The sequence below is a fragment of the Anopheles merus genome, chromosome 2L, assembly GCF_017562075.2.
Source record: "Anopheles merus strain MAF chromosome 2L, AmerM5.1, whole genome shotgun sequence".
Classification (NCBI taxonomy): Eukaryota; Metazoa; Arthropoda; class Insecta; order Diptera; family Culicidae; genus Anopheles; species Anopheles merus.
This window is the reverse complement of record NC_054083.1, coordinates 14,106,457-14,122,968: the sequence shown is the minus strand read 5'-3', so window position 1 is coordinate 14,122,968 and position 16,512 is coordinate 14,106,457. Positions and strand designations below refer to the sequence as shown.

General features: G+C 41.3%; 1 protein-coding gene across 1 annotated transcript; it reads left to right on the top strand.

Annotated features, from left to right (window-relative positions):
* The first annotated feature begins 8,079 nt into the window (after positions 1 to 8,079).
* LOC121594468 lies at positions 8,080 to 9,846 on the top strand. The gene is made up of 2 exons (XM_041917733.1): positions 8,080 to 9,028; positions 9,209 to 9,846. Exon 1 carries the CDS (start codon positions 8,184 to 8,186, stop codon positions 8,943 to 8,945), a length of 762 nt encoding a protein of 253 aa, XP_041773667.1. The 5' UTR covers positions 8,080 to 8,183; the 3' UTR covers positions 8,946 to 9,028; positions 9,209 to 9,846.
* The last annotated feature ends 6,666 nt before the right edge of the window (positions 9,847 to 16,512 follow it).

Genomic DNA, 16,512 nt, shown 5'->3' with positions numbered 1-16,512 from the left:
AATTCTACACATGCCTTCAAGATATTTCAATGTCGGAGAATTTCTGAATAAGTTTACTTTAAATTAAATTTCATCGACGAGGGTTCAAAAACGTTCTTCTTAAAATTCAATTTCATTTAAATTTGTATTTACGTTCTCCAAAGCGTAACATTTCTTTGTGGAACATGCTATTATAACATGTACAGCCCTGCACAGAACAATGTATTCACTTTGTTTGTGCAGCACGAAAAGAAACAACAGTTGCCGTAAAATAAAAGCTCAGCAGTCTTACAATGTACAGATTATTCCACTTGCATAGTTTCCACGCGTGGAAGGTATTTTTGGGACAATCTGATTTAATTATCCCACACACCGACGACGGGACGATCGATCAGAGTGGCTCGTTGTTTAACATCGTTATCCTATCTGCTGCGTGCGCTTCATCCGGAAAATTATACTTCATTTTTCTTCACTTTTCTCAAGGCATGTCAACGCATTGCGAACGATAGGGTACGCTCATGAATAACCCATGCGTGCCGGGCTTTCGCACACTTCTGTCGACCACAAAATACCCTTGTCGTCCATCGTCACCGACGAACCGATAAAAGGTCAGCGGTTCCACCGCTCCGTTTCTCCTCCACTTTACTCCAACGCAAATGCTCGAAGCTGCATGCAGCACACATTGTAGTCCATTTTGCACAACACCACCGCACCATCATTTTTATTGATTCTGCTGCCGTTAATGAACTGAATTTATGTGTCCAAAAACGTTGGTGATTACAACTGTAATATATTTCCGCTCAATTTTATCTCTGTCTCTCTCGTCGTTGTTCAAAAGCGCACAACAGATTCGAGGTTGTTTGGTTGGAAATGGCACACAGGCGGAAGCAAAAAAATACAGAAAAACAATCACCGACAGTCAACGACGCAAAGGGAACGAGAAGCGAGCTGTTGAAAATGTTACAATTCACATGTTTGTTGAGTAATTATTTCGAAGATAACACCGCATGGAGCGCTTCTCGTTAATTAGATTACAATATACGGTTTCAATGCGTAACACTGAATTTCAGTAGAATTAAAATGTATAAATTACACACATCATGAGAACCGGCGAGCTTGTAGCAAAATGAAAGCAACTTGATAATACATAACCAATGACGGATAATGTGCTTTGATAGGTGAAACATATCACACACTAACGATACGCCACGATGAAGGTGTATTATAGCTAAACCGATGCTTATATTTTTCTGCCCTGAAATGAGAAGCACAAGGGTTTTCAGCGTATCAATTGCAATGTTAATTAAATGTGGTTTGAAATTTTAATATTTTGTTCGATGTTATGATGATTGCTGCAAAAATCAAATAAAATTAATCATTTTAATTATCAGGAAAATATTTTACATGCACATAGTCAAGTTGAACATTTCCCATCGATGTTTCTCGATCAAACATGACAAAGATATTTTGAACAACAAAAACAATTTAATAAAACAATATTGTATTATCAAATCGATTTTAACAGTTATAGAACCATCCCGAATTTCCAACCGTTGCGCTTACAAATGGCATGGAGCAATTTTCTAAAAAATCAAATTTATAATCGTACCATAACTATAAAGACGCTACGAAAAACAGGATGTTTGTGCTAACTGAGGCATTTGAAAATCGTTCGAAGGTTTGATTTTGAAGAAAAAGAAAAATTTAACGATTTTTTTTTATAACTTTTGTTTAGAGGGCTTTAGAGTTTTAAAGGTATAATTTTTTTTTTACATATCAAAAGTTATCAAAAATATTTTCTTTTTTTTTGGCATGTAATGATTGTTTTGAAATCAAAATAATGAAAAATATATTTTTTTAATATTTTTAAAATGGCCATGAGAACCATATCAATTTAGTGTATAACGGCTCAAAACTGATCCGATCAAACAAAAGCGACACAAAAACCTCAACAACGATTTTTAAGCAGATTCTAAATATTTGCTGCTGTTACATACATAGTTAAGGATTGTAATCCTAGCCTGATATTATATCCTCCCACCACACACTTCACCATCGATGTTCTCCTACACCACTAGAAGTCTGCTGGTAAAGTTTGTTCGTAAATTCGTAACGTAGTTTATGAGTCAAAATAAGGGCTGTCTTAATTAGTAATGTGGTATTGAGATGTATTACATAAGTATTTTTAATGCCAGTATGAATATGTAGAAAGGGTATTATTGTAGGCCCATTGCAATTGAATATGGTATTCATCTGCGCTTTTACCAAACCATTTACGCAACGACGTTAAAAGCGCGCAAACGACGATGCATTACGCCAAACCGAGGGTATTGAATGACACGTTAACGTGAATGATAATGCTTGCGACAAACGGCGATCAGTGCCTGTAAACCCTCGATCACCATATTCACCCACTCCACTCAGTGTTGAAACGTTACGACGTTATAAGAACATCGAGTGACAAGTATACCAGTGACATCGTACTAAAAACATAATGAATTAATTGTAATTAACAACATGCCTGACGGGGGTTTAAATCCTCCTATAGCCCGTATAAATTTAAAATATTGAACATTTCATTTCTACACCTTTTTAGAAGAACTCACAGATGATTCCTCTTGACAGGGAGTAATTTCTGAAACTACCTATGATAGTCATCCCTTTTCATAGAAACAACTTACACGGTCAACTATACTTTTGCGGGATGAATTGTGATTGCATCACAAATTTCATTGTTTAATTGTTACCTTCGTGTTTTATCGACCCATTCACTCGCTATATTCTCACAAACTTGAGTTTCTGCAGTACCTAGGGGAAGGTAGGTAAAGACGGACACGTTAAGGGAAATGGTAAAAATCTATGAATATATAGGTACAACGACCATGAAATGTTCGGGTAAGACGGACACCTGATATGGGAAAGATGGACACCATGAAGGCTAAGATGGACACCTTTAGAACACGTTGGAAATTGAAGAGTTTATAAACACCTGGTCCTGGTACGTTTATAAACCAATTCTTGGCCAATTGCAACGACGATTCATTCAGCCGTGAATTTAGGAATTTTTAGCACCACGTCTAATAGAAAGTAGAATGCAGAATCCAAGGCATCTTTTTAAATATCGGGCACTAACAATGGACGTTCCACCAGCTTACAGAACAACAATTTAAAACTTCGCTTTAGGAAATTATTCCGCGGAAAGTCCGCGACCACAGCATATTTGACGGATTTGTTAATCGCCAATTCTTACATTGAAGATTGAACTTTTTGATATCTGTAAACCCATAGAATCTCTCATCTATTGCTGAACGATTTGATATCAGTACTTTATCTTTTTTATAAAAGCTGTCCAAGTCGTGACAAAATATTGAATTTCGTGAAGAACCTCATCAGCATCGAGCGAGTAATATCATTACGCATGACTGCTATTTTGACCGGTGTTTCATTTCTCACTTATTTATTACTTTTTCTAGTTGCGTAAAGGTTCATATCTTCAAAATACCCTTATTTAAGGTGTAGCATATCTGCTATACAGAACATATTGTAATACACACTATCAGCCATAGACACATAGTAACACACTTTGGAAAATCAAATCACACCATTGCAACACATCCAATATAAAACACTCAGCAAATCAGATCATACCATACACACCCGGAAGAGCTCAGGCCACACCGTTCATATAAAAACAATTGTGACACACTTAACAGAACCAACCGAAACGTACAACATAAGCAGGAACAGTTTATGCATTATAACCCAAAGCAGGAACAGTATAAGCATTAAAACCAAAACAGGAACTTAGTGACAAGAACCATCATTCTAGTCAACAAAAGACAAACGTAACTAGCTTAGTGAAAACAATAACTTTCCAACATACAACCCGGAACCAAATGTGAGAAACCCTTAACTTCTTTTGAGTATAAATAAAACCAACTCCGATCATGGCAGGTCAGATTCGTTCGGACTGTCAGGATAGGACTATGCCCATCCTACATCTATCGAGTTCTCATTTAAAGAGGTTAGATATGTCCCCCTGCCGAAGGTAAGGCCTCTAAACTCCAACGTTTCCAGTAAGGGAAACCTCCTAAAGGTTTCTATGATCGCCTGGACGATCAAGTGTCGAACGTCCGCTTCGAAACAGTATCCACCTCAGTTCTACTTAATTCGGCAAACGATGACGAAGGCCACCCTGACCAACGCGAGTTCAAAGTTACTACATGGCATCCGTCCCAAAATCGAACATACCATGACTATCTCAAAACATACCACATGGCGACCGTAACAGTCATCAAACATATTACAAAGGTGTTTGAAGAAATATATTCATCACCTATTGATACAAGAAGTAAAATAACTCAACAAAATTGGTGTCCATCTTTCCCTATGGCAAAGTGTCCGTCTTTCCCGCTTTGGTATCACGATGTTTGAACAAGCAGAAAACAAGAATTTTTAATTCTTTCACCAGTTTTTTGCTTAACAATCATGACAAATCGTTCATGTAATAAAACTTTCGAAAATATAAACAATGCAAGTTACAGAGCTTAAGATCCGCAGTAATCAAATTAGATCCACAAAGGTGCGCTTGATTGAAAATTGGTTTTGTTTGTGAATTTAACCAATTTCGCAATATATTACACGAAAAATGTTCTCAAATCTGTTGTTTTACCTTCAGTTTGGATTCTACATTGTTGAATTACTCGAAAATCACCCTTTTCATGCATTTATGAGCAGTGTCCATCTTACCCGCAGTGTCCGTCTTTACCTACCTTTCCCAATCCAATATACTGTCCAATCCTATCCCAATCCTTACTAACTATTATCAGCGTACAGATGAAAACTGACAAAACTACTCCGGATGCATGAAAACAACTCACACGGAAAGAGCGAATATGTACACACAGAAAATACATTTCACAAACGTTACACTAGCACAAGCGCTTATTCAGCTTCAAAAAAGTAAATTTTAATTCCGTGCCCGCCCCACCCACCGTCACCCGCGCGCACGCTCTTCATGACGGTGGTCGGTCTTCGGTTTCACTCTCCCTTTGTTGGGGATAGTTTACCGGTCGAATGGTTTAATCATTGCATATTTAATTCACTTCGTTTGTGTGGAAGGAAGTCATCCCTTCCGGATGGCAAATCCCGGATCCATCCCTTTCCCCGGTGGCATTTGCAGGCAGGCACAAACTTCTTTGCCCCGGTAATCTGGCGAACCCCGGAGCGGAGCGATGAGGATGCGGCCAACCAAAAAAAAATGGCCGCTGCTTCAACTCATTGCTTACGGCCACGGCCAAGTGGTCTGTAACTCCAAAACTCTTACAACAAAAACTTTTACAAACCCATTCGAGCATGATTGGAAACTGCTGAAACCACTGCCAAGATGCAATAAGATGTTAAGTTTCTTTCCAAATAGTTTCGAAATAGATGCGGTACCGTCTTTTGGCTCCGCAGCTCTTTGCTCTAAGAAATCAATTTAAAGTTTCCATCAATGGACAGTGGCGTTCGTTCTCTTTTTCGTAATCTCTCTCTCTCTCTCTCCATATCTTTCTATATACATATATCTCTCTACCGTTGTATCTGTTTCTCTCTCTCTAATTTTTTCTGCATATCGTTATGCTCGTTTCTTTAATTTTGTTAAGACGCATTGTGCAATTAGGCATCATTCGATGAAAATTTTGGATACTTTCGTAAGTTCAAAGTAAAGATTACAGGTGAATTATGATATTTCAACACAATTCAACCAATCATGCTAATTAAGCTTAATTTACCAAATGATGACGAAGGCACCAACAAACCATTATCATACAAATGTACACGGTACTTCAAATCGTTCTCCCTTCCACTTCTACCCTCCCAAACACATCACTGCCAGCAAACATGAAAGGAAAACATAATACGCTTCATATTATTTTATTGCTCCATCCTATCGACAGTTTACGGATTTGTTAGCACTAGCCGGTGCCAGTGCACACGGGCTGCCAAAATCGTAGCAATATTGAAGCTGCCACCTGTCTACGGTGTACCGGTCCGCACATATTCGCTGTACGGAGCGTTTTTCGCGAAAGCAAACATTGCCGCCCCGTCGAGTTGAGCCCCCAAACCTCATATGCTGTATGGCCGACGCATGTCATCCCATCTCCAGGTCGATGCTGGACAGCTCCGGACTGGCTGGGAGGTGCGGCTGCTTTCTGCACTGCTTCGTCGCTCGACGACCAATCACCACGGCAAATGTTTGCTCGTGCAGCAGATGCTCCAGACACTACCACCTGTGACGGAGTCAATTTGTCAAGCCAATACACCGTACAGAGAAAGTTGTCGTGGTGGTGGATAAAGTTTCCCGTAAGGTGATTTGAGCTATTCTTGATCCTTTTCCAGCTCTACATTCCAGCTAAGTAGCGTGCTTTTGCTTTAACTTCGGTGCGTGCATAGCTAATAAACGCGTTCCCTGTAATAGTTAACTGTTCGATGTAGTTAGCCAATCTAGTCGCACTAACATTAAGCTTTTTATACTGCTTTCCTCTTTTGCTCTGCTCATTTTTGATCGATCGATTTCGGGTTTTGTAGCCCAATGTGCTAAGCGAAAGAAAAATCAACTCTCCATGCAATGGTCGTGTTTTTCTTGTGAAGCACAATTTTACACTACCAGCCTTTACATACCTCAGTGTTTCAATGTGATGTGACCGTACGGAGATAAAATCTTCGATTGTATCGAAAGATCCGACTCACAATACCCGTTGCCTTTGCCACTGACGAAATAAGAATTTTTTAGAGTCAGTACAATTTCTCCGATCCATTCTATTCTAAAGGTAAAGACTTATCGGGATGAAAGAAATAGGCTCTTTTCAACACACAACTGAAAAACCTACTCAGGATACTTTTCCTTTTTAGCTCTAAGCTCACACGATCGGTTTGGCAATGTGAAGAAGATAAAAAAAGAAATACACCCGACAAATCTAGCCCCACGAACCGTAACTCCTGGGGGTGGTCCGGTACGGTGAAGTTTTTACACGTATACATAAATAAGTTGCCAATACCGATGACCACATTATTCCTTCGCTCGAAAGGATATGTCACCGCAGAGCACAGCATCGTTGATCTACGATGAAAAGAAAAGTTCACCGTTTCCTGACTTTGCAAACATCCTTTTCTGCAGGTCATCGGGAGTGTTTCATGGCTCGAAGGCACACACAGATCTAAGGTTTGTGATAAGCTTGTGACGGAGTCTTTACGGACACACACACTCACACACACATGCACCTACATACATACTGACTCAGGTTGATAGCATACCAGCGCAATGATCCCCGTCGTCAATCCTCGAATATCAGCTGCTTTATCAGGGACGATGGGAAAGGTGCGCTTTTTTATGTGCTGGTTACTTCACGACATGTCATAAAAAAGGAAATCGAATGGCGCACAAAAACCGGACCAACGTGCACGTGTAGCAAAAGGTCACAAAACATAATCTCAGATTTCCGTACGGAGAGGGTTTCTTCGCCCACCCTTTGTCCAGATTGCCGGTCCTTGCGTGTGGCCAGCGGACGGTGTGTTAACCATGAGTTTGGGTTTACCTTTTGCCTAGTCACGGTCATCCCAAAATTGGGATGCGGAAGCTCGTTTTATCAGTCGCACGGTTCCGGTATTGATAAGCGTCCACTGTAATTAGCGTCCGAGCATAACAATCTTTTGCAGCAGCTCCACTATTGCTTACAAATGTACCTTTCCATCGAATGGCGCTGGCAAAGATGCTTGGACATTTCATGTTGGAGAGTCACGGGAAACCTTTTCCTCCAACTCCTATTGACAGTGTGAAAACATGTATTTAACGACTCTTTTCATTCGATTCTGCGACATTATTTGATGCAACAACATTCTGCAAGATAATAAAAAGCGATCTAGGATATGTGCAGAATAATATTTTTAAGCATAGCGTTGCAAAACATTTTTGAAATTAAATTAAGAACAGAAAATACAAAAACAAAAACAAAAAAAAACTTCTTATCGAAACCACCAGTTCGTCTGATGGCTTCAACCATAACCGTGTGTCTTTTCTGTCTGCTCCATCTCACATAGCAACCGGTGAATCTTTAAGCAGCAAAAAAAACACCAATCAAAGCAACCACCGTCCCCCGTCAAAATACCACGCGTCCTGCACCGGCTCCTGGCGTCGCGCTGCGCGAAAAACTTTCAACAACATCATGAAAAATTCGCAGAACGCCGGTCGCTCCCTTCCGATTCCAACAAACCGCGAGCTAACCGTCAGCCTCATCGGCTCGATAATCCGCTTTGCGATCGATGTGCCACAGGTCCTTGGGCGCCGTGAGAATCTAGCGCCCGATAAGCTGTTCTTCCTGCTGCTTCCGATCGCCCGGAACCTCGGCAAGCTAATCGACCGCATCCGACACAGCTCATCTGTCGCTGGCAGAAATGCATCAGACGGTTCCGGTCGCTTTGAAATGTCCGGAGGCCCCGAGCTGCCACATACAACGTTAACACGTCCGGCCCCCATGCACCCCAACAATGGTGCTGTACCGGTCTCAACAATACCAGCCACCGCGCCCACCAACGCAATGCTGTGGCAACATTGCCCACCAAACCCTCAAAGGCAACGTCGGCAGCAACAGCAGCTGCAACAGCACGACCACCACCATTGCACCAGCACGTCAATGCTAATGAGCGACGAAGATGACGAAGAATCCTCCTCCGTTGCCTTTGAGATGCATCGTGATTCCATTCTGCCCGGCCCTTACCGGCAGGTCCTGCGCCAGAAGGATGGTAATTACGCGATTCGCGAAACCACCGATACGCGCGGCGCCGATGGCACGTTTCAGCGTATTACCAAAACCATCAGCGGTCCGGACGTGATGATACTGACGAACATTACGAGCCAGCTGGCGGAGCTGCCGACGCTAATGCCAAAGGCGACCGTGGTCGACGCTGGGGCACGGACCGAAAAATAGGTGTGAATCCTGTCGGACGGTGTGAACAGGTTGCCGTGCACTACCCCTATCAGCCATGAATCTACCTTTAAAATTAAACAAAGGTACAGTGCCTGCACAACTTAATCCCGCCATCGTTCGTCTCGAGTGAGCGTGAGCTTTTATGCCTTACAAACCGTACGATTCATGGTGTACGGTGTTGTCATAGCTGGAAAATATAGCTCCGAACTTTACTTCCACAGCGAAGGGAACAATTTTAATCTCTTCTAATGTATCCTTTCCAGGAAAATCAATTTACAGCCGCAGACGCTCAAGATAACTCACCACTCGTTCACCTGCCCCGTCCCGGACACCCGTTCTTGGAAGCTTTTCCAAGAGGAAGTAAGCTTGCCAAATCAAATCGATTTCAAACCCCAGAACACAAACATTACGTGCAACGAGCGGACCGTTATTACATTAAGCATGTGCCGAAGATTAATGGCGTTGTTTGCGGCTGGTAAGGAAAGCGCAGGGCACAAGGCGAACCTTCAAATTCTACGCGTAGTAGTATCTTACCTTCACTCAAACCGGCCGAATCAGCTACCATCAGCAAGGCGAGCCAGACCGCTTCACTTTCAGGTTCCCGATTTTTCCGTTTCCCGGATTCGAGTTTGCCGGTTCCGCTTGGGTTAACGTTCGAACGGAAACTAATAAATTAGCTCTTCCGTAACAGTTGTTAGCCAGCTGACCATGTCTGGCATCTTTCTGGCCATTCGTTTTTGTTTATTTTTTTTTTTTTTTGTTACTTCTAAATTGTAAGACGCTCTCGCTCGCAACACTGTTTGTGGTTTACTGATGGGTTTTTGTTTGTAGTGTAACTCGTTAGGACAATGAAATTGTTCGTTTTCGGGAAAATTAAAGTCACGGTGCGTTTCGCCCCACATTTATGTGCTTTATTTCTCGCCCGCTCGCGAAATTAATTTAATTTAATGTGGTCTTTCGAAGTTCCGAAGAAAACAATGAGCAACAATAATGTTTATATTCTGGGAGTGCTTGAGATTAACTTTACGACTTTCTTTTGACCTTTTTTTGTTGGTTTTTGCTAAGAAAGAACGGCTAAGTCGTATTACTTTGCTAAAATTTGATTTATATGAAAAAGTTATTTAAAAAATCTTTATACCTTTACGTTTGTGTAAATTTTTGTTCTGTTCCATCAGTTTGCTGTATTATATTTTTCCAAAAATACCGCCATTAACAATTGAAATTCATACATCATTTTTAAGAAATTTTTCTTGCATGCACATATTGCATGTAGTTTTTCATACTGCAATATTTAAATATATTCATGAGACTAAGATACTAGAATATCTTCAAATTATATTCAGTACTGAATATTCGATATAGTACGTTTCAAATTTGACAGCTCTTGCTACGATGAAAACTTTCGTAGAAAAGATTTTTTTTAGATTATCTGTTAGTTTTAAGAAGAATCGGGTCCAACATCGCCCAGCTTCGTCCCATCGATTTTTTCTAGACCAACATAATGCAACAGATCTACTCCAAAATCTTAAAAACAAGCCTACACGCATGTCTTTGTCCGCTATGGCGAAATTTCCTGATAACTTAGTGTAGGTCTCAGATTTATTTTTGAAAGAAAAAGCCCGGGCTACAGCGCGAGTGAAAGTAAACGTGAAATTTTTTATTGTTTTTAGCTATATTTCATTACAAATTAATTTGCATAATATGGCTTCTTGTACGCCAAAACATATGATATTCAATTCACCAACTATTTAGACAATACCCACTCGAGCTGTATTCCATATCTTAGCTTAAACCAGGGATCTCCAAACTTTTTAGTTCGCGGGCCGCATTGCTTCACAATCCTCGTTGTTGAGGGCCATTTTGACGCTACCTTTAGAATGAGTGGAAGTTCAAATCTCGTTTTAATAAGAAAATATTAACAAAATATATCAAATATCTGCAACTCTTTTTTTTTGAATCTTATTTTTTGTCTTTCAGAAGTAAGAAAATAAATTGGTTGGTTAGTCAGAAAAGAAAGCTCTTTTATTTAACCTTTACCCAGTCATCGCGGGCTGCATTAAAGGCTCTTAAGGGCCACATGCGGCCGGCGGGCCGTAATTTGGAGACCCCTTGCTTAAACAATTATCTTTCAGAGGATGTTCATGGAAAAAAATTATCACAATTGGTTTTTTTCAACAGCCAGCCGAAAAAAGCTCATTTTTTTATTCAAACTTTTGTCGTATAACACAGTATTATTTAATTTGGCACAAAAAGCCAAATTTTAAATAACACTCTAATCCACAGATACACAGATAATGCCAAAACTGAAGCATTAGTCGAATATCCGCGTAGGTGTAATATCACGTTATCAACCAAAAAGCATTACGTTAAAGGATTATTTGGGCGAAATAAAGATGTTTTGACATTGATTCGTGCACACATTTAAGAAATTTTCACTAGTTGTTGTTTGGCTAATTTAAATAGCTAAAACTCATCAACACGTCCATCCTACGGACCATCGACCATCGTATGGATGGAATTCTTGAAACACAAATGTTGTAACACCCCAAATTCAATATCAAATTTCAATTATCCTCCATGTAGCCATACACTAATACCATTCCGAATTGCCAAGGGTATTTGCTTAGCCACAGTGTGTAGTTTTTTTTTTCTTTTTCTTATAACCCTTTGAAACACTAAGTGCAATTCGTAGTGAGCAATTGTTACAGTGTGGCGTTAGTAAAAGAAGCTTGCCTTGTAGGCAAACCACAGCGGACATAAAAATTTAATTCAGAAAGCAGGTTTACAAGCACACGAACATTGATTAACACGTTTTGATACTTATATTAAGGATTCGGAATGAAAATTCTATAACTCTTCTGTTTGGAGATCAATGAGGGAAATCGAAGTGATATGTAACGTACTGGAAATGTATTTAAATACGTTTTATCTGTGTTTAAAAATAAGATGAATTAAATTAAAAATTAAGTTGAAACGTGTTGTAATAATTTCTGTAAACTTTGTTTTTTTATTAAGTGACTGTGGAAACTTCATGTTTCATTGACTTGATCGTTTTTTTTTAAATCATCTATTTCATAAACAACGTATATGTGTCAAGTCATGGGACTGACACTCCAGGCTGTATGGTGTTAAGTAAGTCTCAAAAACCTGTATAAATCGGCATGACCACGTAGGATGTTACACCCACTAGGAGATGAATGGAGAGGTATATGTTTTAGTTTCAATCATAAAATTGGCTTCTAAATCAGTCAATTTCAACACGATCTAAGTGTGTAAATCCGGATCAAAACGCAGCCTTATAATTAGACACAAAAACCATTCCATTAAAGAAAAGGAAACAAAAAACAACGAGAACAAGAAATGCTCCTAGCACCGTAGCCCCATAAACCCACAAATCCCCGAAAGGATCAGCAGAAAATGGGAAGAAACAAACCAATCAGTTGATTGAGCGACATGACATCGCTCTATGTTCGTCCGTTCGTCGGTTCCCGTTTCGGTGATTGATTTATAGCACACCGTATGCTTTCAATCCGAGTTTTCCTGTGACCCGCAGATCAAAGGCCGCCACGGAGGCAACCAACAACAAAAAAGCGCTTGAAAAGCCTCAATCTTTCAAAGCACAACTTTAAACATAAGTACGCCACTAATCTAAAAGTAGAAACAACGGGGCGTTTTTTTGTGGTGAGAGCAAAGGGCCCCATTTAGTGTGGTCGGTTGTTCCGGTCTTAGTCGTAGTGAAGTCGTAAAAGGCCTGCCGTGGTAGGGTGGCGAGAAACCGGTAGAACCAGTAAAAGGTGTAATGGCGTGGGTAAACATGAAACCTCATCGCCCGAACCCCGCATCCCCAATTCGGAATCAAAACAGTTTCACTTAGCGAAGATAACAGTGAAATAATTGTATTTGTCTTGGGAAAATCCGTTTTCTTCAGGGTCAGTAAATCTCAGGTTTGGTTTGGGATGGTTGGGATTCAGCACGGCGCCGATGAGGAGCTATGTCATGGCATAGGGGCTATCGTTTTTTCTCTTTCTCTCTCTCTGTTGCCTTGCTTTTTGTCCTAATACCATTTCTTCCATAAATCTTTCCATTCCGCTCCAACTACCACCCTACCCCCCGTCCCCATTGAATCACCCGACTGGACCAATTCGTTTCGATACATCATCATTCGCGGTGTGACGATGATGTCGTGAGGAGGAAAAACTTTTGTTTTCCAACCATTGCTTCTTACAAGTCCCAAGGGTATTTATAGAGCCCAGACGGAGGGCCCCCCGGGCGCAAATGAAAAAGAATCGCTCCCAAACAGCAAGCCGTAAGTGTCTCCGTGGGAAAAAAATCGAACGAGCTTGTGTTCTGTGTCCGCTGGAGACAGTATAAATATTAGCTGCCCCTTTCTCCCAAGCCTCTGATCGGGTGCTTCACCTTCTTGATTGCGTCACTGGCGTGTTTTTACGTCCCATTTAAGTGGCGGAATTATCGTTCGACTGGTTTTTGCTATCATTTACACCGAAATCACGGCCTGTTCCTGAGTTCCAAATATAACCCATTCACGGCAGTACCAGTTAGGAGCTAATCGCCCCGTGCGGCTACTCCATTCAGTAGGACATCATTATCGAACAAGAGCAGCTCATCAGAAGCACCGAAACCAGCCCACCTACTCGGTGCCGGAGTTCATAAACTACCCACCGGCGCGATTAGTGTTGACATCACCGACCACAACCAGAGAGGTCGGCCCAATCTATCAACAATAATATCGTCCGTGGCTGACTCGGTACGCGGTGTACAGGATAGCCCATTTCTATGTCGCCAATTAATTAATTATTTGATTAGTATGATTGCTTTTACCAATCGATGTGAAAAAAATGCCCGATTCTATCTATCCGTACCGTTCGGCTACCAAATCCCTTTCCACCGTAACTTCACCCCTAGCCTTTCACAATAATCGCCATGGTTGGGGTGGCTTTTTGTTGGTGAAGGCCACGCGCGAACATGCTTACAGCAACGTAATCTGGAGCGCTTTATTACGCATCTCTGGCCGAAATCATTACACCAAATTGAATAATGGGAGTAGGGCATCGGGAGCCGGTGCGCTTTGCTGTGTAGGCTGATTTTTTGCAATCTGGAGGCTCTTTTTGTTGTTGTTGTCTTGTTGGTTGCTGCTGTGGTTGGTTTTTGTTTGTTTGTCCAGTGTCTTGCATCGCGACGAACTCGATCGGATGTGTTCCGTCTGTTGAAACTGTTTCGCACAAAGGACGTGGTAATGGACTAGTAAACAATGTTGATAATACACGAGAAATCTAATTGACGTAACAAACGACCATCGAGATTGGTGGACCGGACCGATGCGACAGTGAAAGCGATACGGCTTAACCGGTCAAGAGGAAGGCGTACCCGGCGTACGTCCAAAGGAAGACCGGAAGCGCTCAACGACTGTTCACAGCCAGTTCGGGACATAAACAAACTGCCGGGGCGGCTGCCCTATTGCTCTGCTCAGTTCGTCGTAATGGTGGGCGAACGGGCAAATGAGCAACAATAACAAGCAGAAATGCAAGGAGCGAAAATACTCTTTCTTTATGTCATACCGCTTGGTTTTTCGCTTCTAACGATGTTCTTGTCTCTCGTCTCATTTGGTTTCGAACATTGCGCTAGTACATGGTCTGAAACTCAATCTAGCTTCATAATGATTACGCTGGATCAAGAGGGTAGGTACAGAAGTTTAGAACAGATTTGTAATTCCGTTGATATTTTGCTATAACAGGAAGAGGATTTAAGTAGATTAGAGAATCTATTCACTTTTATCAAGTTTGAGTTCTAGATAAATTGAAAAATAGGTAAATAAATAATTAAATAATTATTATAAACGAAACAATGTGGTCCACCAACTGTCATCTTTTTGAAGATCAGCCCAGTTCCGGTTCATTCATAAAGCTGATCTGGTTCATTTGATCAGATCAATCATTTAATCGTTCGTTCTCTGCAGAACCTTTCAGTTAATGCAGAACCTTTTGGTTCCCATGGTTATTTACTTCGTTCCCACGATTTATTGCGTTACTCATATTTTTTAGGTTGGACTGCATTGACTTCCAATAGAACGATACCGAAATGATGAGGAAACAGTACAAAAATATATGAGAAACGGTAAATAAACCGTGAGACGGACAGAACACATTACAGGAATCAAACAATAAATTTTGGAAACTCTATATCCAGTGCTGTTCGTACTTAAGAGGTTCACTAAGACGAAGCACGAGGCGAAGACATGCAATACGTAGTAACGAGCAACGAATGAGACAGCCAGTTGTATTTTCATCGTCATTGTCGCTTGGACAATACGCTAAACATATCGCTAAACCTCCATCTACAGGATTAATGCAAAAGAGTGAAGGTGTCAAATTTTGTATGGAATTGACACCTCGCACGCAGATTTTCCCAAACGATTGTACATTGTGAACAATTGAGCTATTCGTGTATACTTACTTACTTATCCGGCGCTACAACCGCTTTGCGGTCTTGGCTTGCCTCAGGAGTGTCCGAAACCGCTCACGGTCTCGCACATTCGTCTGCCACTCCGTTATCCCGACCTTAATGGCGGATGCCTCCACGCCATCTTGCCACCTCAATTTGGGCCTACCACGCCTCCTCTGTCTTTGTGGACGGCCTAAAAAGACTTTACGAACTGGGTCGTCCGTTTCCATGCGTACAACATGGCCAGCCCACCGGAGCCTGGCGAGCTTGATACGCTGCACGACAGTGAGGTCGCCGTACATCTCGTATAGCTCGTCATTATAGCGACTCCTCTGTAGTCCTTCCACACATACGGGGCCAAGCATCCTTCTGAGCATCTTCCTCTCGAACGCGGCTAAGAGGGTTTCGTCAGATTTAAACAGTGTCCATGTCTCAGAGGCGTATGTGAGTACCGGTACTACTACTACACGGTACCGGTGAGTACCGGTACTCCGTCGCAACAGGTTCTTTGAGGTGAACTGATTTTTCAGGCTGTAGAATGACCGGTTGGCAACCAGCATCCTTGCGTGCAACTCAGCTTCCATGCTATTGTCGTTGCTGTCCTTTGACCCCAGATAGGTGAATTCTGGGACGACTTCAAAAATGCGTTCACCTAGATTCGTGTATACACGCCTTAAAAATCATGGGCGGTCGAATTCAAAGCGTGAGTCAGATCTAAGCGGTGTAACCAGGCTTTCTAGTTTTGGTATAAAGAATCACATACGTGTAAGATATGTCTGTTCAGCTATCTGTAGAGAGAAGAATGGTGATCTAAAAATGATACCTGCTCACTTGCTCATTTGGAGCATTCGAACAATCGCCTTTGTTTCTCTCAGGGAAGCGATGATCCGGATCTTTCAAAAACTGATGCATGTTTCACTCGCTCAATGTACTGATCCGGAACATTTGAACGAATCCGGATCTGATCTTACATATCTATTTGGGCTCGAAAATAGTGTACTATTTCGTATAACCGTGCGCTCAGACACGTTGAGACAATTTCACGCAGTAAATAAGTAGCGAAATTGGTTTACCGAAAAAAGGAGCGTTACAATGCGTTACATTTAAC